This window comes from Marmota flaviventris, chromosome 12 (genome assembly GCF_047511675.1).
Source record: "Marmota flaviventris isolate mMarFla1 chromosome 12, mMarFla1.hap1, whole genome shotgun sequence".
Lineage (NCBI taxonomy): Eukaryota > Metazoa > Chordata > Mammalia > Rodentia > Sciuridae > Marmota > Marmota flaviventris.
This window is the reverse complement of record NC_092509.1, coordinates 93,566,992-93,593,056: the sequence shown is the minus strand read 5'-3', so window position 1 is coordinate 93,593,056 and position 26,065 is coordinate 93,566,992. Positions and strand designations below refer to the sequence as shown.

The window sequence follows — 26,065 nt, the reverse complement described above, 5'->3', positions numbered from 1 at the left end:
GTCATGAGATTCCTATACTTTTTGGAAAAAGTTCCCAACATGATACTCTCAAGAGTCTCGTAGATGTATGGGACCAGTACAGAGCATGGGAACTTGTGAGAAAGATGACAAATACCATCTTATACTAATTACTGGAATTCGGGTATACTCCAAAGAAATATCAGCAAGGAAGAGAGATAAAGAAATATCACCAATCACTTGTGTGATTGAACCATGAACCTGGGTGATAAAGACAATGAAATAGCATTTGCATGAGGATTAAATGAGAGGGGAAAAAATCATACTGTTGATTAAACAGATATTAGCAGACTCCCCGGCTATGGAAGAAATGGATGATGTGTTTCTAATTCAGTTTACAATGCTGGCACGCAGGATGAAATCCTTGTGATGGGAAATTTCCACTACATGCAATTAGAGACTCAACTAAAAGCAGAATGTCTGGCAAGTTAGTGCTTGGACAGAATAACAACTTTCTCTATAGAAAGAGGAAGTTGCCAGGGGAACTGCTACTTGGAGCCATACCAGCTAGTGAAGTGAAATAATGAAGCCTGGATGAAATCAATGGTATCATTATTGCTTACAGTAGAAGCACTCTCGGCCACCCCCAACTCTCACTCCCTTTCCACTGTCTTTGTGGAAATATGTTGCTGATGTCCAGGGAGCCAGGACTCCAGTTCTGTGGACCACTCTCTAGTATCTGCACTACCTTCCAAATTGTGTGCCTATCAATCAACCGGTTGTGTTTCCTTTCAACCTCTTCATGCCAGTTGTCCTGGACATGATGCGTCAATAACTTAAATATTATACAAGCTGAATAAATGTTAATGTAAAGAGTCGTTAATTAAGTCAAATGCTTTAGGATGTTTTCAAAGCTACAAAAGAACTGCTGTTAAATTAGGTGTAGGCAAGACCACTGTAAAGGTCACTTGAAAACTTAAAAACTGTGAAGAATACAGATCTAGATAGAGTCTCTAGTAAGATTTCTTTAAAAGGTGTTGCCCAAGCTAGGTGCAGTGACAAATGCCTGTAATCCCAATGGCTCAGAAGTCTGAGGCAGGAGGATAGTGAGTTCAAAGCCAGCCTCGGGAAAAGCAAGGTGCTAAGCAACTCAGTGAGACCCTGTCTCTAAATAAAATACAAAATAGGGCTGGGGGTGTGGCTCAGTGGTTGAGTACCCCTGAGTTCAATCCCTGGTACCAAAAAAAAAAAGGTATCCCCAACTTTTAAAAAATTCAAATTACAAATAATGAAAAAGTTACAACACAGGACTCAATTAACTTCTTTTAAAAAGAACTTAGCCCATGCCAAAGATTGGTGAATGACGTGTATGTTTCATTAATATATTTTAAATTAAAATAAATTTTCAAAGGCTAGGGTGTAGCTCAGTGGTAGAGTGTGTTCTTAACACACTCAGCTTGGGAGGCTTAGTTGAATGTCTCTCTCTCTCTCTCTCTCTCTCTCTCACACACACACACACACACACACACAAAGAATATATACTTGGCTTGGGGTGTCGATCAGTGGTAGAGTGTATGCGCATGGCATGTGCAAAGTCCTGGGTTCACTCTCCAGAACCAAAAAGAAAGAAAAAAAGAGGGGAGAAAAAAAATCAAATATTCAAGGAAGATGTATCTTTTTATGATTTGGAACTTTGAATGTCTTTTGATTAATTATCCAATTCCATTCCAATAGCAACAGGTAAAATGCTTCTGTTCTGAGAGCCAGGTTAAGTAGTGGATGAAAATACAATGATAAATCCTGGGCTTGAGAAAGGCCAATTTCAAAAAAATAGAATGATGGGGCTGGGGGTGTGGCTCAGTGGCAGGGCACTTGCCTAGCATGTGTGAGGCATTGGGTTCGATTCTCAGCACCACATATGAATAAAACAAAGGTCCATCAACAACTAAATTAAAAAAAAAATTTAAGATCTTAAAAAAATGACTTTGTGTCAAGAGACTCTGAAAGAGTTAAGCAGACCCCGTCCGTGTTCAGTCTGCAGTTCTGTCCACACAATCACAGACTGTGATTCCACCAAGGAAGAAATAACGGAGCCCCTACGTAATTCTATTGTTGCGTCTGATTTCAAAAAGACTAGGATGAAAGAAAGAGGGGCTCCTCAGGAACAAGTATAAGATTACGGGGGCGCTCCAAAAACAGTGTCAGCTGGGTGGAGACCTACGATTTATAAGAACAACAAAAGGAATGCCAAGAGGTATGTCCGCGACACGATGCTGGAATTACAAGGTGAAGGGACGTCTGTCCTACATTACTTTGTTCCTGTCTTCTCTTCTGAGAATAACAATTTTAAGACTCAATAGATGAAATATTGTTGCAGAAAAAGAAAGTCTGAGACTGGTAAAGAGATTTAAAGAGGGCAATGGACTATGGAGTGCGGTACAGAGGTTCCTCAAAAACCTAAAAGTAGAACTACCTGTGATGCAGCTGTCCCACGCCTGGGCATCAGCATACCAAAGGGAAATCTGCATGCCTCGGCTTATTGCAGCACCATTCACAATAGCTAAGACATGGAATCAGCCCATGTGCCCATCAACAGATGAACAGATAAAGAAATATGGTACATACACATGATGGAGTATGTTCAGCCATAAAGAATGAAATCCTGGCCAGCGGTGCACACCTGTAATACTAGCAGCTCAGGAGAATGAGGCAGGAGGATTGCAGATTTGAAGCCAGACTCAGCAACTTAGTGAGGTAGTAAGCAACCTAGAAAGGGCTGAGGATGTGGCTTAAGCGCCCTTGAGTTCAATCCCTGGCATGCGCGCGCGAGCACACACACACACACACACACAGAACGAAATCCTATCATTTGCAACAATATGTATGGAACTGGAGGATTTTACGTTAAATTAAACAAGTCAGACACAGAAAAACAAGTACAACATTCTCTCTAAAATGTGGGGAAAAACATTAAAAGTGTTTATCTAAAAGTAAAAATAGCAATTACCAGAGACTGGGAAGAGTGTTGTGTAGGCAGGGGATAGTGGAAGAAGGGGATCAGATAAGATCAATGCACACAGTATACATGTATGGAAGTATCCCAAGGAAACACATTTATATGTACAATTACTATGTATTAATTAAAAATAAAGTGGGCAATTGGGCACTATAAAACAGCTACAATCCAGTGTACTGGGAAAATTTACGGATAAGAGTGCTCAGCATTGCCAACAGGGAGAGGTGCCAGAAGAGTTCAATGTACAAATATAGATCTGATTCTCAAAAGGAGAAAAGAGGAGGAATGAGTGGGGATTTATTCACATATATTGAAGACTTTGAGCTTAATTTCAACACCAGGAAGGATTATAAAATTGACATTAATGGATGGCTTGCAACTTCATGATTTAAGCAAATTGACGATAAATAGTATCTGTTTCTAAACTAACAGCTGTTATCAAATTTATTGGAGAAATAATAGAGACATTCATTTAAAAAATGTTTTTTTCATTGTAGATGGACACGATACCTTTTTTTTTTATGTGGTGCCAGGGATCAAACCCAGTGCTTCCTGCGTGCTAGGCAAGCTCTCTACCACCGGGCCCACAACCCTGGCCCCTCATTTTTTAAAGCAGGATCAAAACCAGAATGACTGCGAATGTGGGTGGAGGAACATTCTTCATATTTTTGTAAAAAGGAATCTGGCTCTACGGGAAGCAAAGTTGCCTAAACAGTCTATATAGAGTTCAAGACAAAGACCTGCATTGTCCTCCTCCTTGCTCTCTATTGGATCACATGACACATAGTCAAAGCCTGTGATATCTCTATAAAGTGTGGCAGCTCTAGGACCCAAAAGAGAATAGGAAGATTAAACAGCCAAAATGCATTGGGCTAGAGAACAGTGCCACAAAGGCCGGGCGCTGCAGTGGGAAGATGTCTGGCTTCAGACACACTTACAGAAGGTACCCAGGACAGGCAAACTCGTCAACGGAAAGTAAAAACGAGGTCACTCAGAGTTGGAGGACGAGGAATAGGGAGCTGTTACTTAACAGGTTCAGAGTTTACATACGGACCACTGGGGTCTGAGAGTGTCCATCAAAGTTTCATGTGCTGGAAACTTGATCCCCAGTCTGGCAACACTGAGGGGTGATGCAACCTTTAAAGATGAGGCTCAGTGTGAGGAATCTAGTTATTAGGGTTCCACCCTCAGGAGGGATTAATGTAGTTCTCCAGAAACTCTGTTAGCTCCCACTAGAGTGGGCTGTTATAAGATAAGCCAGACCCTGAGTGTCTCAGGCTTCTTATCTCATCATGTGATCTCTTCTTCATGTGCTTTCGCCCTTGAGAAACCATCCCCCATGAGGTCCTCACCAGAGGCCAAACACCTGTGGCTGCCTGATCTTGGACTTTCAGACTCCAAAACTGTGAGCTAAATAAACCCCTTTTCTTCAAACATTACTAGCCTTAGGTATGTTGTTATAGCAACAGAAAACAGGCAATGATGAGGATTATGGAAAAGTTTTGGGGACAGATAGTGGTGATGGTTATACAATATCATGAACACGCTTAATGCCACTGAATTGCATACATACAAATGGTTGAAGGATAAATATTATGTCACATGTATTTTACCACAATTTGGGGGAGGGGAAAAAAGTCTGGCTGTGACCAGAGATTAAACGGAACTGAGTTTGAATTCCAGATTCTTGTAATTTGAGTTCTCTGCCTACACAGACAGGAGTCCGTCCTGGTGCTGATCAAGGGCCAGAGATCAGAAAGAACTAGCTGATCCTAGGCAAGAATGGGTGGCAGAGGACTTGGCATGGGAGTTAAGTGCCTGCCAAGAGGCAGGGGTGGAACTAGGAAGAATTCTGCCCTGGCATAACTCATGAACAAAATAACTGTCCAAATATGGATTGGTTGGCTCGAGGAGACAGTGAGTTTCCTATTACTGCCGGTACTGAAAGCTGCTCACCTGTTCGATAAGAGCATTCAAGCATGAGGTGACCTTTAATGACCTTTAAATTCCCTTCCAAAAGGGCAAGCAGGTGATGTTTATTCCTTTACTATAATCCCCTTGAACTAGTTGACATATTCAGAAATCTCCTGAAATAATGGGGAAGTAGAAAAATAAGAGATATGGAAAAATAACTCTCAGATGATTTAGTTATTCCACCTACTCTTGGATAAGCTCAGTTGGGAGATTCAAGAATATGTAATAAAAAGAGAAGAATCCTTTGGCATAAGAACAGTCAAATACAAGTCATTATTATATAAGTTTATAGAATTTGTTTTCAAGAGTCCTTCAGGTATAGATGATACCTAGAAAGGCCTAATTCAAGTACATTTCTCTCTGTAAGAGGTCTAGAGTCAATTCACACACCTGTTCAGAGGAAATACGTATTCATCTATTCATTCATTCAACAAACAAAGATTGATGAGAGATAACATGGAATACAGAAATGGTAGGAAAATGAATGAGATAAAATTTCTGCTACCAAGAGCTCAGACTCGTTACTGAGTTCCAAGAGGTTTGATATTCAGTGTAGCTGATATATTATGCATCTGTTATGCCTTCTTTTAAAAACTACAATTTAAAAAACTGTTCAAACTCTGATCCAAGAAATAATTCTAGGAGAATAATCAGAGAAGCATATATATATTAAGATGTTCAATTAAATATTATTATAATTATAAAAATTTGAAAATTATCTAAATGCCCAACAAGAGAGGAATAGCTAAATAAATTATAGGATATACAAAAGCTAGCACCCTCCACAGCCAATAAACACTCTTTAGAAGAATATTTAGTGATGGAGGACTTGTGATATAATATGAAGTAGCAATATATAGGTTTGAATGAAAAATGTGGTTCAAACTTGTGTTTTATGTGCATTAATAAATTTGTATGATATTAAAGAAAGAGACAGAGATATTTGTAGATAAAAAGAAAGGAAACAAATTATTTATCAGTGGATTGAGGGAATCAGGAATAATTTACTTTTTTATATATTTTCCTTCATCTTTCATGCAGTAATTTATAGGTAGAATTATTACTTAAAATATTTAAATAAAAGTGATGTTTTTCTTTAATATTTTGTCCTAATTTTGTTTTAAAATCTTCTACATTTACTAAGCTCCTGAGTGTGTGATTTGACTCACTTCTTTTCTTTGAAATTTTTGTTCAAAGAAGTTGGCTTATAGTAATAAAAAAAAAACTATCTTTCGTTGAATCCCTATGAATAGAACACAGTACATGCATGGCTGAATCCTCACAACTAAATGCAAATTAGTTGCTAGTACCCCATTTTACATATGTAGGAACTGAGGCTCAGTAAATAACTTGTGCAAGGTTACCCAAATAGGAGCTGCTCTGAATCCTTGTTTCACTCTTCCCACTGAATCACACAGCCACCCATGTGTCCCTTCTATTTGTCCAACCAACTAGAGGTTTAAAAACAGAATAAGAGGTGGCACAGAGCACTTCCCTTTGAAAACAGAATTGTGAATCTTGTGAGAATAAGTAACTTGTGTTCCTTCAGACTATCAAAGCTAAGTCAGGAAAATGCTAACAGGTATGAATTTCACATATTCAAATTAAAAAACAAAAGAAACCATAGGCCTGAATGAAGTCTATTAGGAAACTGAGGATGATCATATCTACAGGGTTTGGATTCCTGCTCTGCCACAGATCAGCCACATGCCAGACTCCATCACAGTCAATAGCCATCACCATCACTACCGCCATCTTTGTTGAGTGGAGACTAAGAAAGAAGTAATTAACAGAAAAATTCAATCAACTGTTTATTTAAAACAAGATAATTTTTATCTGCTTTACTCTCCAAAATAGTAAAAAAGAAAGAAAAAAAAAGTAATAACCCTTCCCCCAATCCCAACTCAAGTAAATGCACCAGCCTTATTAATTTAGAAGTAGCTGGTCTCAAGAGATAATAGAATCAGTTTCTATTATCTTAACAGGGAACAAGGAATGTGAACCAGCTGGTGAGAAAGTGTCTGACTTTTTTTTACAGGTCATCCAGGATTGTGTAGCCCAGTGAGATAAAAATTTTAAAAGGTAACTGAATGATGAGAAAGAGTTAATGTAATTTATTCCCCAGTGTAATTTACTCCACATTCTTAGGCAGCCAGGCCCTAGACACACTGTCTTTTCACTCCATCATTCTCCAGATATGTAACAGGGGCCATTAAGCTAGGTAAAAAGATGAATTGCTAGAGATGATTATGCATGCCTTCAGCAGCCCATGAAATGTACCCAAGAACAATAAAAATATCTGATGACCTGTCAGGGAGATGCTTATGCAAATGAGGATATCATGATTATACTTCTGCTTGTTCATCTAAAGGCTATCATGAAATATAGATGGAAGAACTTCACTTGCTCAGTAGCATCACAAATAAGAAGCTGGTTTCAGATCAGGGTATGCTAGAAAGGAAAATTCATGGCCAAATGCCTTATTCAGCTATAAAAGAAGACAATAATGGACATAGATCAGCATCCAAGCTTATTTCCTTTAGAAACAATAATTTTATCAGATGACAGTTCTTACTATTCTCTTGAATTATGGTATTTGGTGCTGAAAATTATTTGTAATCCTCAGAAGTAAAATATATCATAAATATATGTCTTCAGCATCTTTCTGCTCTTAAATAGCAAATGATATTTCTGACCTGAAATTCAATAACCCTCAAGGTGTCCACTAGTATTAAGACAAAGAGAAGTCAACACAACAGAAATAAAGCTACACAGCAAACTCCTTATGGGAGCATGAACTCAGTTGGGTTATTCTCAAGTCCAGCCTCCTCTTCCATATGAGAAACATATGGAAGTGCAGGGCTTTTGCTTCAAGGAGAACTTTGTCCATTAAGTGTTAGACATACAGATATCACCACAGATAATCTCTCTGGGCCTCAGTTTCACCATCTGCAAAATGAGGGTACTAGCACCTAACTCAGGAGGTTATTGTGAAAATTTATACGCGGTCACATGTATGAAGTTCTAAACATAGTGCCTGGCAGGTAATTTAGGGCCTCATTGACACATGACAGTCACTATTAGGCAAGCATCCATCTGCCTACCTGACATCTCCACTTGAATTTCAACTTAACATGACCCAAAATGAGCTCTTCGTTTTTGTCCTTACATTTGTTCCCCCAGTCTCCCCCTGCTTCAGTGAGTGACAACTCCATTTTTTCTACTACACAGATGGTAAACCTTGGAGTCGCCCTTGAAGCCACTTCCTGTTCTCTTATATACCACATATCTCATCAGCAAATCCTGTCGACTGCACCTCCCAAATACGTTTATCACCCAACTTCTTCTCACTTCCGCCAGCTATCCCTTAGTGGAAACCACCATAATCCCCAACCTGGATCATATCTCCAGCTTCTTCCTAACCTTCCTGCTCCCTCTCTTCTCTCTTTAACTCCACACAACAGGTTAAAGAAACCACTGCTGCTCACAACTCCCCATGGAAAAAAGCCCAAGCCTGACAATGGCCTATCCACCCCTCTGTGATGTGACTCCCCCTCGGTCCCTGCCCTGCTCTGCCCACAGTTCCCATCACTCATCCTCTGTACCCACACGGGCCTTCTTGCTTCAAAAACTTATCACCACAGGCAGGCTTGTTATTTCTTTCTTTTATTTCTCCTCACCACCATCTCCGTAATTTAGCCTGTTTTGTTCACTGACTTTCATAAAACAGGGCATATTCTATTTGGCGACTATAATGAAAGTGGCCATGAACACTTTACTGTGAGAAATAGATGGGTTCCGTGAAGTTTAGATTTTAAGGAATAAACTAAAGGCTGCAACTTGGCTTGGGGTGTGGCTCAGTGATAAAGCATTTGCCTGGTTTGCACAAGCCCCTGGGTTCAACCATGGTATTGCCAAAAAAAAAAAAAAAGAAGAAGAAGAAGAAGAAGAAGAAGAAAGGAAGAAAGAAAAAGCTACCTGTTGTTGAGAGTCCCTGTCCCTGGTAGGTTTGAAGAGTACTTTACAAGAATTGGTGTCATGAATCTTCACAACAATCTTAAAAATAACAATCTTTTCCCATTTTGCAATGTAAGGAACCAAGGTTAGAGGTGGGCAGATACCTTGCCAAAGGCCGCACAGCTAGTGGGGGTCAGTGATTAAACACAAGTATCTGCCCATGAGTCAAGGCACTGTAAATTAAGAAAACTACGTGGTTAACATTATAGAAGAATTCTGCTGCTCTGTAAGCTCATTTTATTTTATCCAGTTTTCTGAAAATGAGGAGATACATATTGTAAATAATATTTTGAAAGTTTTTATTACATATCTTAGCAAAGCTCACAATTATTTGCAAAATATGTCACATGTATCTATTTCTTCTCTTAATTAACAATGCAAAAATTTAAAAATATCCCTGGAGAAATGCTGAGTTTGGCTTGTCAACACATTTCAAGGTATATAATTTTACAAAACCCATATGGAGATAGGAAGGATTTGTGTTCCCTCTCTTGGACATCCATTGATGTCAGTGGTTGTGATGATCTGAAATTAGCCAAGTAGTTAGTTAAGGTAGGTCTGAAGAGTTTCTTGTGAAAGTGCCAAATAACAATTTATTAAAGACAGAAAATGCAGAAACATGAAACATGTCAGTGAGTCACTGAAATTATCATGGGTCAGAAGGCACTCCGAGAGCTCATTTTAGAACTTAAAATTCTACCGACCACTGAAAATGAAAAAAAAAAAAAAAAAAAGAGGGACAACTGTTGAGTCTAGGTGTCATATCTTTTGCAAAGAATGTGAAGTAATGTAACTATGATTTCAATTACAACAGCAAAATATACAATTTAAAGAGCACTAACATTATTTAAAATTTCTAAGGGGGTGGGAGGGAATGTTGTATTGGCAATATATTAAAATAAGGGCCTTATTATCTAGGCCTTTATCTTAAATATCTCCTAACTACACAATGGCCCTGTTTGAGTCAGCTTTTTCATCAGTGACTAAAAGACCTGACAAGAACAATCAAGAAGGGAAAGTTTATTTTGGCTCAGGGTTTCAGAGGTCTTAGTCCGTAGACAGCCAGCTCAGTTCCTCTGGGCTCAAGGTGAGGTAGAGCATCATGGCAGAAGGGCACAGCAGAAAAAGCAGCTCAGAGCATGGCCACCGGAAGCAGAGAGAAAACTCTGCTCACCAGGAACAAAATATAAACCCCAAAGACATCCCCCAGTGGCCTGCCTCCTCCAGCCACACCCCACCTGCCTACTGTTAATCCATTCAAGTGGATTATTGCACACTGATTAGGTTCAGGGACTCGTAACCCAATCATTTCATCTCTAAACTTTTTTGCATTGTCTCACAAATGAACTTTTGGGGGCCCTCCATAGCTAAACCATAACAGTCTCAAATGTGATCCTACAGAAATTGGTAAGTTCGGCTGGGGCCGTAGCTCAGTGGCAGAGTGCTTGTCTGGCATGTGTGAGGCACTGGGTTTGATCCTTGGCACCACCTAAAAAAATAAATAAGTAAAATAAAGGCTTTCTGTCCATCTACAACTACAAAAAAAAAAAAAGAAATTGGTAAGTTACAGATGGAGACTGAGTTGGAGGGGGGGAAACCCCATGGGAAGGAATATTCTGAAACAAAAAGGTCAGTAAAGATTACAGATATCCTCTTTATTATTTTTAAAAAGTGTGGGGGAGGGCAAAAGAAATTAAAGCCTATCCTTGGTTTATTTTAAATGCTTTCCACTCTACCACCATCTGGCTGTGAGGAAGGGGGTAGTCATGTTAAATATGAGTTCCCCATGTTTCCATCCCCATAAGACCAAATCCAGAACAGATAAGGGTGTGTGTGTGTGTGTGTGTGTGTGTGTAAGCTTACACACACACACACACACATTTTCAGGGTTTTTGCTTATGGCTGAATTATTGAATATGTTCAGGGTTAGACTAGAAATTCAAAACTTAGAAATTTTTGGTCTGGTTTGATTAGACATCACGGACTATGAGTGTACCAGGAGTGTATCTGCCATTACTCGCTAAGCAGGGGAGGGCAGCTTATTCAGCCTCTCCGAGTACAATAAAAGGGTTGCAGCACTGTGAATCTTCTATGAGTCTTTATCTAAGAACAGCAATGTAAAAGAAGTACCATGCGAGCCATAGATGTGAGCCTTAAATGTAACTTTAAGTTTCCTGGGGCAGGGGTTGTGGCTTTAGCGGTAGAGTGCTCGCCTAGCATAGGCGAGGCTCTGGCTTCAATCCCCAACACCACATAAAAATAAATAAATAAAGATATTGTGTCCAACTGCAACTAAAAAATAAATATTAAAAAAAAGTTTCCTAGTAGCTATGTGAAAATTTTTAACTGACCGCATTCATGTTAACATATTGTATTCAATCCATTAGTCCCAATCTACTTCAATATATAATTGCTATTAAGTAATATTAATGAACTAGTTTGCCTTATTTGCTTTGTACTAAATCTTCAAAATTGGTATAGCTTGAATTTGCATCTTCAAGATTGATATACTCTTTGCACTCAATCTTCAAACTTACATCATAAATTTGGAATTCCACATTTCAAGTGTTTAAGTCGCTGGCATCTGATGGCTACTGGACGGTGTTGATTTAGAGGGCTTCAACTTTTCCTACTTAAAGATAAAAAAGATGGATAGTCTGCCTTCAAAGTGAGAATCCACTTGAAGCAGAAAAACCATTCATCAAAAGGTTAAGTTTAACATGTTCAGGGTGATATAAGAGGTAACCGACAGAGAAAAAGAGTAGGACCTTTTTTTTATATATATAAGAATTACTTGTGGAAAGTTACAAAAGGAGGCTGGCATATTGAAATGGGAAGGTTAGATAGAAATGGTTCATGCCACCTTGAGGCCTGGTCTACCAAATCTACCCACAAATTCCTCCACTCTTCTTCCCTTACCTGTGTTTATGCACAATTCTCCATCAGGTCTTTGTGGCCCTGAGTAAGAGAGTCCCTAGGTCAGGGTAGGTCAGGGGTTCTTAAACGGGGATTTATGATGGCTCTGTGGACCAAATTCAGGGGTTTAGAGTTGAATGAGGAAAATACCACCTTTATTTTTATTAACCTCCAACTTCAATTCAGCATTTCCTTCAATTATGAATACAGGCAACAAACCACAGAACTTAGCTGTACTGTGACCTTGCCACCAGGCTCAGGAATGTTTTCATAGTACATTTCATTTGCCACAGATCTTAGAACAGCACTTCTTAAAAGTAACAGTAGTTATTAAATCCACTGCAAGACCTTGCCATTGAGTGCATTCCTAAAGAAGCATATATCTTACTATGGCAGCGACTTTTAAACATGTTTTGTTAATTTAGTAATACTACTTCTTTAATCCTGTGGTTGTTTTTGGTTTTGCTTTTAACTTCATTTTAAAATGTTATTCTAAGAAAGGGTTCATAGGTTTCACTAGAATATCAAAGGGTCCATGGCACAGTGAATGTCCTAGGTAAAAAGTGTCTGGATCCCTGTGACCCCACTCTGATTCCTAAGCCCCACAAGTCAAACCGGATCACTGAGATGTGAGGGATGATTATTTCAGCTCTTTGCCCATTGTAAACACTGTACAGCTGAAATCTAGCTTTGGACCACTGCAAGCAGACTCCACACAGTGAAGAGAAGGGTACTGGATGTCATGTGCTGGTAAATGGGGTCTCAAAAAAATAAATAAATGAAAGGACTCGTGTAATGGCTGGCTCCAACCACTAATGTGATATCAGTGAACTCTGCAATAGGAAAGAATGTCCAGGGCAAGCTCTTGCCTGCCAGTGTAAGAGGGACCCTGGCCTACTCCTTGGATGGCTGTACCCCATGACAATTCCTTGGAAGGTGTCTTCCTATTGCCTTTTCTTGGCTTTAGGGGAGGGGATGGTTTTGAACCTTGAGAATAGTTACTTAAAGGTTTCCATTTAAACCATCGTGACTGACACTTTCATAATGAGTAAATAAAGCAGAATACCTTACATGCAGTAATTTGGAAATTCAACAAGCTGTTGAAAAGAATCTAATTAGTACTAATTACAATACTAGAGTGTCCCAACACATTATAATGCCATTGCTTCTGTAGTGGCATTGTGTTTAAACACTCAAACATTAATTAGTCTACAGAACAAATGTGTAAGATAGGTATTATTTGGCAGTATGTGAAAGCCAATTATTTACTCTGCAAAGGCTGATGCCATTACTGATCGTAAAACAAATTGATTAGCATAATAGTAGAACTGGGAAATCTGGGAATCGCATTACATTTATTATGTTATCTCATTCATTTCTCAGCTCCATTTATCTCCCTGAGCATTGCTACAGCCCCTGTTTTACATATAAGAAACTGAAGGTAGCCTGCCCACAGATACAATATCTATGGAGAATCCAATTTCAGATTCAGCAAGGCCTCAGGAGATTGTCATGCCTGTTCTTCAAATTTGAAAGCTCCAATAATTAGACTTCTGTACCTTGCTTCCCAAATATAAATTTTCCCTTTGTAATGGAAAAGTTACCTAGCAGCATCATTTTATTTAAAGTTAAAATGACCTGCAATACTGCTTGCATCATTTGAAAATTTCATAATATGTTTAGATGAATTTTAATGCCATTGAGCTACGACCCCAACTACTGCCAATGTTCTTAGTAGGTCTAGGAGAGGAGCAGAGTAGCCTGCAGAGAACTCTGTGTAGGGGGAGCTGGTGAGGCACCAGGGCTGGTCTGGGACCAGCGCAGATGAGCAGGGGCAATTCAGAAATGAAGGGAAATTATGGATATTCTTTTAAAAAGGAAATTGTTAATATTGGTCATGTCCCCTTAACTATGGGGCCTACAGAGAGAAGTACCAATTGTCCTTGCATGCACTTCAGTCCCCAGCACCACACACACACACACACACACAAATCCAGATCATTTAGGATCAAAACATGAAATCAAAGTTTTAATAAATGTTTCATCTTATACCAAGGGACAAATAACAGGTCTGGCTCACTTGAAGGGCTGAAAAGAGCTAAGACACTGCCTAAATCTGATCAAGTTGATACTGTTTTCCATTAAAGAAAAAAGCCGTGTGAATGGGCAATTTCTAGAAGAAAGACTTAGAATTTGCGGAATTATCCTGTTCCCTTTCTCTAAGACATTTACTTTCCAGGCACGTGGTAGGCATTCAATAAATGTTAGCTTTTACTATTGTTGTTATCATTCCTCAGAACAGGAGTTATTTGTAATTAAGAACTGACATCTCAGTTGATTTGCACCGGTCTTAGTCATACTCTAAAATTCTTATTTACTTTAAGTTTAAACAGTGCATTTCAATTATTGTTATTCATTTAATTCCCTCCAGCATAACCATTTTAAATATTTATACTCAGATATTACACATATGCCATGTTGCTAATAAAATTTATCCTTATTCTAACTCTAAGCCTGTGTCTGCATTGCTTGGGCAATTATTCAGACATATCTATCTAACACATGCAGCATGACTTACGTAGGAAATAATTCCTTAAGCAAACACATGCAGTCCAAATTTGGAAAACCTCTGAATTCTTTTGGGCTAATCATAGAAATTGGTACTTGTCTCTGTGAGCCCCATAGTTAAGGGGACATGACCACTATTAACAATTTCCTTTTTAAAAAGAACATCCATAATTTCCCTTCATCTTTGAATTGTCCCTGCTCATCTGTGCTGGTCCTAGACCAGCCCTAGTGCCTCACCAGCACCTCTTACACAGAGTTCTCTGCAGGCTACCCTGCTCCTCTCCTAGACCTACTAAGAACATTGGCAGTGGCTGGGGCCGTAGCTCAGTGGCAGAGCACTTGCCTAGCTGTGTGTGAGGTGCTGGGTTCAATCCTTAGCATCACATAAAAATAAACAAAATAAAGACATGCTGTCCATCTACAACTACAAAGACAAAATTAAAAACAGAAAAGAACACTAGTAACAGGTCAGCACAGCTATCCTCTCTCCAGATGTCCCAACCAGCTATGAAACACAGAAGTTGTGATGTTCTTCTTTAAGACTAGTATTAGTATTGGTATTAATTTTAAAAAAAAGTATTCTTCTATCTTTCATTTCTCTTCTGTACTTTAACAGATGGAATATATTTGTAATTACTGCCTTATCATCCTTGTCTGCTAAATTTATCATGCCTGTAATTCCTAACTCCGTTCTATTGGTGTGTTTATTTTTTCTTGTAGTTATAGCTATTTTCCTGTATTTTTCACTTGCATAGTCATTTTCAATTAGATGCTGGACATTGTCCATTTTACATTGTTGGAAATTCATTTTGTTGTATTCCTATAAAAATTTGGGCTTTGTTTACTCTTTCAATAAAGTTATTTGGGATTGGTTTGGTTCTTTTGTGGTTTTCTTTTAATTTTTTATTAGAGCAGGTCCAGAGCAGCCTTGTAGTCTAGGGTTAATTTCTGCTCACTACTGAAGACTCTGCCCAATGTCTTTCTATTTTGGATGATGGAAGCATGAACTATTCCCAACTCTGAGTTCCAAGAATTATTTGTCCCTATAAACCCAAAGACACATGATCTTTGTTCCAGAACATGCTCTTATATTATTTCTTTCATAATTTTCTTCCTTATCTTTATTCTTTAGTCAGACATTAAAATTTTTGGATTGACTCTTGGATTTTCTTTTTAAATATTGCCTTTTCTATTTTTCCTCTTCTTTCTTTCTTTCTTTCTTTTTTTCTTTCTTTGCTACTAGAGAGGGAACCCAGGGAAACTCTACCACCAAGCTATATCCTTATCCCTTTTTTATTTCTAATTTTTAAGACAGGGTCTCACTAATTTGTTCAGACTGGCCCCAAGCTTGCATTGCTCCTGCCTCAGCCTCCAGCGTCACTAGAATAACAAGCATGCGCTACCATACCTGGCCATTTTCTATCTTTTTTCTATTTTCTATATATTTTCTGAAATGTTTTTCAACTTTATTTTGTAAAGTACCAAGTGGATTTTTAAATTTCTGAGCATCAGATTTTTAATTTGCAAGAGCTCTTTCATATCATATCATCACATCCTGAACCTGTTTTACAACTCAACAGTTTTTTTATTGTGTAAGAAATCCATTGTAGATTTTAAATCTTTTTCTCCTTTCATTCATTCATTAAACTAACATTTACTCGTCAGAAACCACGTCCTTCCCTTTGTTCTTCACAGAGAGAGCAACTTATGATCCTCCTGAACACTCTCACATGTATCTCATCTTTCTACTCTACCAACAGTTTTCTATTTTAATTCCCTTTTTTATTCCCCCTGTGACATTTATCAAAATTTGTAATGTTGCTTACCTACCCTGGAGCCATTCATGCTTCTTATAACTGAACCTGATTTTGTTCAGGTGTCCATGATCCATAGCCATGTGCTTCAGGAAAGTGGCTCCCCGTCTCATTTGAGGGGCAAATTTTGATTGGTCTAACAAATCATGATAATTCCATACTCTTGCCAGCAATGGCTTAGGAAGACATTTGTGCTTAATTCTGATCAGTGGGATGTCAGGGAAGTCTGCTAGCGAGGCATCTGGCAAAGATTTTTTTCCTTTCTTTCTTTTACAGAGAGACTTAAAGATTGGATCATTTTTGGAGCCAGGTATGGTGGTGTACGCCTAAAATCCCAACGACCTGGGAGATTGAGACAGAGGATAGCAAGTTCAAGACCAACCTTAGCAATTTATCGAGGTCCTAAGGATTTAGCAAGATCTCATCTTAAACTAAAACATGAACAAAGGGCCAGGACTGGGTGTGGTGACACGCGCCTATAATCCCAATAGCTCAGGAGGCTGAGGCAGGAGGATCACAAATTCAAAGCCAGCCTCAGCAACTTGGCAAGGCCCTAAGCAACTTAGCAAGGCTCTGTCTCAAAAATAAAATACATAAAAAAGGGCTGGGGATGTGGCTCAGTGTTTGAGTGACCCCGGGTTCAATCCCTAGTATCAAAAAAAATTATTTTTTATTCCTCAGTGAATTAATGAGTCCTGGCAATGAGCATCCATAGCTGCTAACATCAAAAGGAGAGACAACTGGCTGGGGCTGGGGCTCTGGCTCCATGGTTCAGCACTTGCCTAGCACAAGTGAGGCACTGGGTTCGATCCTCAGCACCACATAAAAACAAATAAATAAAATAAATGTATATGTGTCCATCTACAACTAAAAAAAAAAAATTTAAATGGGAGGGCAACTGTATATTATGTGTCATCAAATGAAGAACAGCAACACCTGTAGTCTTGATAAAAAAAAAAAAAGGTTGAGGATCAAATCTCACCATCTCTCTATTTGTAGAAAATACAGGAGAAATGTGTGGAACTGCACCAGGAGCAAACTCTTCATTGTGGAAAACCACATGTCAAACAGCCCAGCTCCTTCAACAATATATATATATTGAGATACTTGAAAGATATGTTTTTTAAGAGCATAAGACTACAGTTTTAGAAATGCATGGTTGAGTTTTGATAAAGCCATAAGGAAAATCTGAGAAAGTCATTATCATAAATCTAGGATGAGTGGTCTGTGACTGGGGTGGCCCCTAAATCGCCATTCCTCCTGGTACTCTTGCCTATGTATAGTTCCATCCTCTGGAATCTGGGCTGGTTCTGAGACTTGCATTACCCAACATAAGATGGCAGAGTGATGTCGTACCTCTACAGACCCAGGCCATAAGAAGTCCTAGCACCTTCCAGAAGCTTTGGTGTTCTTGCAAACCCTGATCCACTATTTTAAAAGTCTGATAATCTACTGGATCAACCATGTAGGAAGGCTACCTGTACAGAAAGAAAGCCTTCCCAGCTAAGTCCAGCCACCAGATGATCTGCCACTGAATCAGGAAGGACCACAAGCAAAAATAAGAAGTAGAACCACACAATTGGACCTAGTCCAGACAGCAGAATTGTGAACAAATAAATACGCTATTAGAGCCGGTATCTTTAAAATAGTCTGCTGCACAGCAGACTATGGCAAATAATGGCTATTTTTAGAGAGACAAGGGGGACGAGAACTGGGATGGGACACATGGAGGTTTCAGCAATGGCTTCTTTTTTTTAGTGGGAGTGGTATCAGGGATTGAACTCGGGGGCACTTGACCACTGAGCCACATTCCCAGCCCCATTTGGGGTTTTATTTAGAGACAGGGTCTCACTGAGTTGCTGAGCACCTCGCTTTTGCTGAGGCTGGTTTTGAACTCGCAATCCTCCTGCCTCAGCCTCCAGAGCCACTGGGATTACAGGCGTGCACCACCATGCCCAGTTGTAGAGGGTCTTTCTATCTCTTGACCTGAGTAATGTCTGCATGGATATTTGTCTTATATGATTCACTAAGCTATGCATCTTTTTTGTGTGGTTTTCTGATCCTATGCTTTATTTTAAAATAAGAATATTTTTTAAAAAGGAATAAAAACAATATCCACATGGTTTGGCATAGAGACACTTACTCTTCTTCCAAAATTCCTTCAGAATGGGCTTAAAAAAAAAAATCACTTCTGGGCTCCTAGCAAAAACCATTCATTTGTTCTAATCCTATAGACATATTCCATACAACATCAAGCATAGAAATATGAGCTTTTTTGGGTCTTAGACCTTGCAATTTGTGAAACTGAATAAATTGCTTTCATATCTCTGAACCTTTTATTCTCTCCTCCAAGTGAGAAAAACACACAGTACCAAAAAAAGGGGTACTTTTAAAAGCTGGCTTGCATTTTCTTACTGGCAACAATTTGCTAGTCTCTTTTTAAAACGAATTTTCCAGTTTCAAAGGACAAAAATCTGCATTGCATTTGGGGTTTTGTTTGGTTGTGTGAGTGCATTTTAGTTTGAAACTTAGAACTTCAGCCTTCGTGTCCTATAATTTAAGAAAGTGCTTTAAACTACTGTAGCAGATGGAGTGTGCTTTTATTCTTTCCATCATCCTTTATCTTCATTTCCCATTTCATGATGCAAATTGTTATATGGACTTTGCTCCTTAGAGTGATGTTACCTAGCTTTACTAAGAAAAAAAATTAAAATTTCCAATTAAAAGATCAGAATTCTATTATTGTAATTTATACAGCATATTTTATAAAACTTCATAGTACACTTATTTTAATTAAATTAGAAACTATTATTACAAATTGCACCCCTGCTGTTGTACTTTCTACCTGTGAATCCAGTTCAGACTTTCCCAAAGATTACAGTAAGACTACAGTCAGTTCAGGAGTCCACAGCAAAAATAAAGTAACATAAATTATTATTATCCCCTTAGTAGTTATGATTACTACAGCACCCGTCATGGTGTGGTCCCTTGCAGTCAGTTTGCAGTGGAATGAGGTGCTCCATCAAGAACAGGTCTTGATTCAGCATCAGACCCCATGGGGCTCACCAAAGGCTGTATTAGAATTCACAGAGACCAGGTCACTGTTTCCTCCACAAGGACAGGAGAAAATGTTCATTTGTCTTAATCTGCCGTCTTTACTTCCTTTTTGATTCAATCCAAAAAAAACCCTCTCCATTCACAAAATCTTTTATGGTTTTCCAACATTCAATTTGGTGCTTTCTAAAGAGTATTCCTTCCCAAAATCTTGGTTTCCATTCATGAAGACTGAAGGAAGTAGAAGGTAATAGCTGACCTTGGAAATTCCCAGTCTGCAGCAGTGTTCCTGATTCAAAACTCCTAGTAGTTTCAGCAGTAGTTTGGGATGCTTGAAGACATTTTTAAAATCAGAATATATTCTGTTTTTGAAATGGGGATACAGCTCAGTTTGGAGAGTGCCTGACTCACATGCACAAGGGTCTGGGTTCAATCCCCAGAACTACACACACACACACACACACACACACACACACACACACATATCAGAGTATAAAGTAATATACTGGACCCTCTCCCTCCTCTTTCCCCTACCCAGCCCCCTAACTCTCACCAGAAGAGCTGTAATTCCTTGCTTCTCAGAAGAGTCCACTCATTTCTATAAATTAGAACCTAAGACAAATACTAATGGTAGAATCATTATTTGCTTTCTACTTTCTTTGGATTAATTTTTCTTAAAAGAGAAAATAGGATGGTATTTAGTACACTGGCTACAATACTTTTGACCACAAAGAACAGATAAAGTTTGTCTGTGGATAAGAGTAATAACACAAATAACACTGGCTTAAATAAGATAGAGACTTCTCTCTCTCTTATTAGGGTCCAGGGGTAGGTACTCCAGAACTCATTATGGGGGTTCTACCGTGTGAACGCCACAGGAGCCTGGGCCCCTTTTGTGCAGTTACTCCACTCTGCACAAACTCCTTAAAAAGTTGCTTCATGATCCAAGATGGCTATGTAGCCACGTTCACAATCCAGCCAGTATGGGGGGACAGGACAAAGGACACCCCACTCTTCCTTTTTAATGTCAACTTTTTGGAAATAGCATACAACCTTTTTGCTTATAATCCACCAGCCAAAACTCAGTTACAAAGGAAGCTAGTTTATTCTGGGGGCTCATGCGGTCAGCTAAAATGCGGAGATTCTATTATAGAAGATGGCAGGAGAGAATGATACTGGAAGATAACTAACAATCTTTACTTCCCCAACTCCATAGTTTGACATTTCATATACAGGAAAGACCTAGGGTAGGAAAAGCAGGTGATGAGCAAAGCATGTCATAGCTTCCCTTTGAGAAGCTCCCTCAGGAGGAGGGGAGGGACATGGAAATACTGGGGAATGATATTGACCAAATTATATTGTTATGTTGTGTGCGTGTACAAATATGGAAAAATGAATCCCACCATTATGTAAAACTATAATGTGCCAATAAAAAAATAAAAAATAAATAAAAATAATATTTTGGCTAACAACAATAATGAAAAAAAAAAAAGCAAGAGAAGCTCCCTCCACTTTGCAGAGCTCCAAGTATTACCTTTGTCCAGTAATGCCTTTGTCTTTAGGCTAGCTCCCTCTTTTCTTCAAGAAAAAAGAGCAACTCATACATCTCATTCAAGTGCAATGAAATCCAAACCAATCAGCACCACCCTACCGGGGCCATACATGAGGATAGGCTCTCCAAAACAGTGCCAAATGGGACTCTGTTAGGAAGAGGAATGGGGAAAGGAAGCTGGGTTGGCATCCCACAAGGACTACCATACTCCATATCCTAACGTTTCCATCACAGCCTACTGCCATTGCTACTAGCCAGGTAACTTGGACTCCACGGTGACCATCAAAAGGATTAGCTCGATAAACCAGACCAGTTCTTACACCCATCTCCCAACAGCAAATTATGCAGAAGAAGTAGTAAAAGTGTGACCTAGAGCTACGCACTTGCATTGGGTAGACTGCAAATGGGTACGGCTCTCCGTCCTGTACATTGCCAGTGAGACTCCACCTCAGATACTTATCAGCATAAAGCCACCAACACGGGTGTCAATATGGGAGCACTCCCCTGAGAGAAACGTGTGCTGCCTTAAGCTGAAACTCAATTCTGACTTTATAAACATCAGATGGTTGATGAGCATTTCCAAATAAACCCCGGGGCCCTTTACAGACTGTCACTGACAGTGGAGTAGTGAATTAAAGAGGGGGAAAAAAACAAAAAGATTTTCCTAACTATTGGCTGCCAGCAGGCCTAGAAGCCCCCCCACCAGCACTCCCCCCAGCACCTGTGTGTCCCCATTCTCAGCCACAGCACTGATTTTCCATTACTTTCATGATCTTCTACAGGACTCCTTACATGGGAGAGTTTCAGGTTTGTTTTCTTTTTAATTCATTAAAAATTCAATAGTGACTTTTAAGAGGAAATAAAATCATTGCTTTAAACAGGAAAACACATTGTACTTTGGGAACTTGTGTTTTCGTTTTGTTTTGTTCCTGGTTTTCTGTTTGTTTGCTTGCTTTGTTTTGTTTTTAGCTAAAGTTCAATATTAGCCATGTCAAAAGTTTTCGGTTTTTTTTTTTTTAGAGAGAGAATTTTTTTAGTATTTATTTTTCAGTTGTAGTTGGACACAATATCTATCTATCTATCTTTATTTATTTATTTATTTATTTATTTTATATGTGGAGTTGGAGATCGAACCCAGGGCCTCACCCGTGCTAGGTGAGCGCTCTACCACTGAGCCACAACCCCAGCCCAAAAGTTTTGAAAGGAAAAAAAATATGGCATAAAAAGAAAAAGACACCTTAAATTGACCATTAATGCCTGGAGTTTTGTTCCTCACAAAAGGAAAATCCTTGTAGATTAGTGCCAAAAGCATCACTAAAGGCTAAATGATGACACTGAAGACAAGTTGGTCTCGGTATTATTTATTAACAGAAACACTGTATCATGGGAAATTACTGAAAGTCCTCTAGAAACCACACTAAAATTTAGTCCATATTAAGAAACATAGGTGTTGTCATCTTCAAAACTGACACTTTCACAAATGAAGTAACTTCTCAATGCATCTCATATCTCTTTACCTAGAGACTGACTAAATCCAAATAAATGATGTGTTTTCAAAACAGCCACATGACACAGAACACAGTGAACACAAAGTTTTAAGGCAAACAATAAACTGCAGCTGTTAAAGGACTTGTGTGAGAGGAAACACACGGATTGACTCATTAGCATACTGGAAGTACAGATGCTTAAAATACATACGAAATAAAGTTAACAAAACTCAAAAAAATATATGGACTAGTCATTCCCCATATTAACAAAATGTTTCAGGCTTGAAAAAAAAACTTATTGTCTGGGCTACAGGAGCTTTCAAATTCATATTTCACTGGTGGCTTCTTTATGAGAAACAGTTCATAAAACTGTATTTAAACTTTGCAGTCATACCTACCATTGTTTGCCTACAATTAAATCAAAGCTTGAGAATGTTTATAGGCTAAGGGATGGGCGAAGGGTAAAGACAGGGTCATGGTTTTGTTCAGGGACTGGAGGCTTCAAAACCACCAAGAACTCCCAGCCCCGTGATCTGCATTTGCTCACTCAAGAACAATTCACAACACAGTGCATTTTTCCAAGGTTCTTTTCTTTTTTGGCAAGACTAGTGTTCTCACATGAAGCCATGTCTCATTTTATCTGGAGGTATTCTAACTTTAACTCTTTTCTCCCCTCCTCTATGACACATACCTTGAAAGTCCCTCCCAAAAAGAGAAAGAAGAGACAAAATTGAACCAGGCTATCGCAGAATCTGCTACAATTTTACTCATCCAAATGCATCCATTACAAGTCCTTCAAATGTACCCTGTACTTTTGTATGTGTAATAATTTATTTCAGAATAAAGAAGAAAATATTTCTTATATGAGTGCAATACCTGCATCAGTCACAATAGCTCTCATGACCTTGAAGTCTTCAAGCAAGTTTATCTTCATATTGCTGAATTTCAGATGATTACTATCATTGCTTTGTTTCAACTTCAGGTGCTTTGAAACTTTCCAGTGAAACAAAGTCTTACAAAGGCCATAAATTTAATGTTGCTAAGAACCAAATACAAGTCCTTCTTTACTGTTCTGCTGCACCTTTCTGCCCCACCCACCGGTGAAAACAAGCAAACTGCTAGACTTTCCAGGCGGGCTTAGTTTAACTAAACAAAACATCCATCTTTTGCCCCTTTTAATAAACAACAGCAAAGGGATATGTGATCACCTTTTCTTGCCTGACAGTACAGATTGTTGATGATCTTCTACCTTCAAAAGCACCAGAGCAAGAATCTGGAAAATCAATTACAGTACACTGCTCTTCGAGTGCCCTGATCTGATATCCTTTTAAAGTGATTTTAAATGTTGTGGCCACAGAAAACAAATATGGAATAAGAACACCAAATAAAGACCGGGTGCGATGGCACAGGCCTGTAATCCCAGCAGCTCAGGAGGCAGAGACAGGAGGATTGCAAGTTCAAAGCCAGCCTCAGCAGAAAGCGAGGCACTAAGCAACTCAGTGAGACCCTGACTCTACATAAAATACAAAATAGGGCTGGGGGTGTGGCTCAGTGGTGGAGTGCCCCTGAGTTCAATCCCTGATACCAAAACAAAACAAAACCACCAAATAAGTGTCTAGGGCCAGAAAGAGGTATTGGGAAGAATTAAGGTAAAATTTAAGGGTTTAATACCTAGGTATTAAAAGAATTTCTGAAGCCAGGAAATACACCTCTCCCACCACCCCCTCCACACACAGAGAGACTCCTAAATTTACAAGATCACGAAACTAGGTAATGGTTGAGGGCAAGGGTGGGCTGGGGGCGGCGGGGGCCAGGCCAAATACATCAGGAGATAAAGGCTCATCACTTCCTGCCATTTCAGTTCAGTTTGGTTTTTGGTTTCTTCTGCCTCTTTCACTTTACCGAGTCGCTTTATCTCTGACCATCTCCCCAAATGAGCTTCTCTCCATCTGTAACTTTAGCAACTCTTACAAAACATGCCAGGGTTCCTCATTTGCTTTCTCCCGTCTCTGGGGAGGGAAGGGAACCATGCAACCTGGGAACATAATGACATGGTCTTTTCTGCTTCTGATGAAATGATCCTGCAAGCGACAATGAAGTCCAAGTGAAGCCGTGGCCGAGGCTGCATTTTACAAAACCCAGCCAGCATCACACAGAGGGAAATTCTGCTTCACAGGCCGGGAATCCCCAGGGAAACCTCTAACAGCCAGGGATATCCCCGCTCTTTTCTTTGCGGCCAAGTTCAGAACTAAATCCAGCTCCAGGTACCAGAAGGCCAGATGTTTCCGGGAGGGGACCGAAATGACCCCCGGGCGGGCGGGAGGAGCGGAGGAGTCGTCATCCCCTCCTTGCATCCTGCACCTGCCCCTCTCCCCAGCGTCTGCAGGTGCTTCCCAGACGGTGACCATCCAGGTCCCCACCCCGGCGGGTGCGCTCTGCAAGCTGCGCTCCTGCCTATAATAGGAAACCTGGCGTGGCGCAGGTGGGCCCCCGGGACCCCGCTGGCCCCGGCTTGCCCGTGCACCCTGGGGCGGATGCCCAGCCACCACCCTGGCCCCGGGACCCCGGCGATCGGTCGTACCTCTAATGTAGGCGCACTTGCCCTCGTCCAGCTGGCTGGAGGCCGAGCCGCCCATGGTGGCTGTGTCGGGCGTGCAGAGCGCAGCAACTTCCCAGCCCGAGTCCCGGACAGGACTGGCCGCTCAGGACTGCGCGCGCTGCTCGCTCCTGGAGGTTGATGCGACCGGGAACCCGGCTCCGTAATTAAGGGCAAACTTCCTCCAAGAGGCGTCGCCTTCTAGGGCGCCTCCTCCCGGTCCGCGCCCTCTGAGGATCTGTGGGCTGGCCTCGGCCTGTCTACCCGCCCTGGCCTCGCTTCCCAGCCCCCAGGTGCTGTCTAACCCCGAAGGACTGCCCGCTCCTACTCATTGCCGACTTTCGCTTGTTTTCACCAGTTTGGGGGCAGCCCAGAGTCGTCTTGGAGGAAGTGGACCATTTCCCAGTTGACTGTAGTGCTCCCTGATCTGGAACCTTCCCCACTCACCTGGAACCAGGTGGAGGCAAGATTCCCTTGCTTTCACCCTTCTTGTTGAAGCACCGGTTCTCAAGACCCACCTGAGATCCTCAGCACCCTCCCTCTGCAGCCCCCTAAACACATGCACACACTTCAGTCTAATAAAAACTCTGGAAGTGGGACTCCAGGATCTGTTCCAAGGGAGCATATGCTGTGCGGTGGTCCACGCCTGAAATCCCACGCACTCTGGAGGCTGAGGCAGGAGAACCGCAGATTTAAGGTTCAACTTGGATAACATAGTTGGCCCTGCCTCAAAATAAAAGAAGGGGCTGGGGGTGTAGCTCCGTGGTGTAGGCCCTCCGGGGAATTCCCATGCACACTGAGATATGGGAACCAGTAGAGGATCTCTTCCTGCAGCCAAGAAGTTGGGCCAAGGAGAGAGTGAGAAATGAAGGGGGGAAAGGAGAGAAAAATGTTAAAACCTAAGGAAGAACTAAGGCTGAGTCTTATACTCCCAGCCCTAAGACTCTATGGAAGATTAGAGAGAAGACCTTCAGGTTGGTCCTCTCCTTATCAAACTGGAAGTAGATCATTAGAAAGGACCCTTGTTCTTTTCCCACAACTGCTGTTTGACTTGGCAGTCTCTCCCAAATAAGATCAGCCTGGGCAGAGGGGTCACCAGGATTTCATCCTATA

At 40.3% G+C, this 26,065-nt stretch overlaps 1 protein-coding gene across 1 annotated transcript in view; it reads right to left on the bottom strand.

The window, feature by feature from the left end:
- The window catches only part of Niban1 (niban apoptosis regulator 1), a 140,565-nt gene extending 115,455 nt beyond the window's left edge, over positions 1–25,110 (bottom strand). Inside the window, exon 1 of the mRNA XM_027934880.2 lies at positions 24,938–25,110. Coding sequence (XP_027790681.2) covers positions 24,938–24,992 — 55 coding nt within the window. The 5' untranslated portion in view covers positions 24,993–25,110. The remainder of the gene's footprint in view (positions 1–24,937) is intronic.
- Positions 25,111–26,065: the final 955 nt, after the last annotated feature.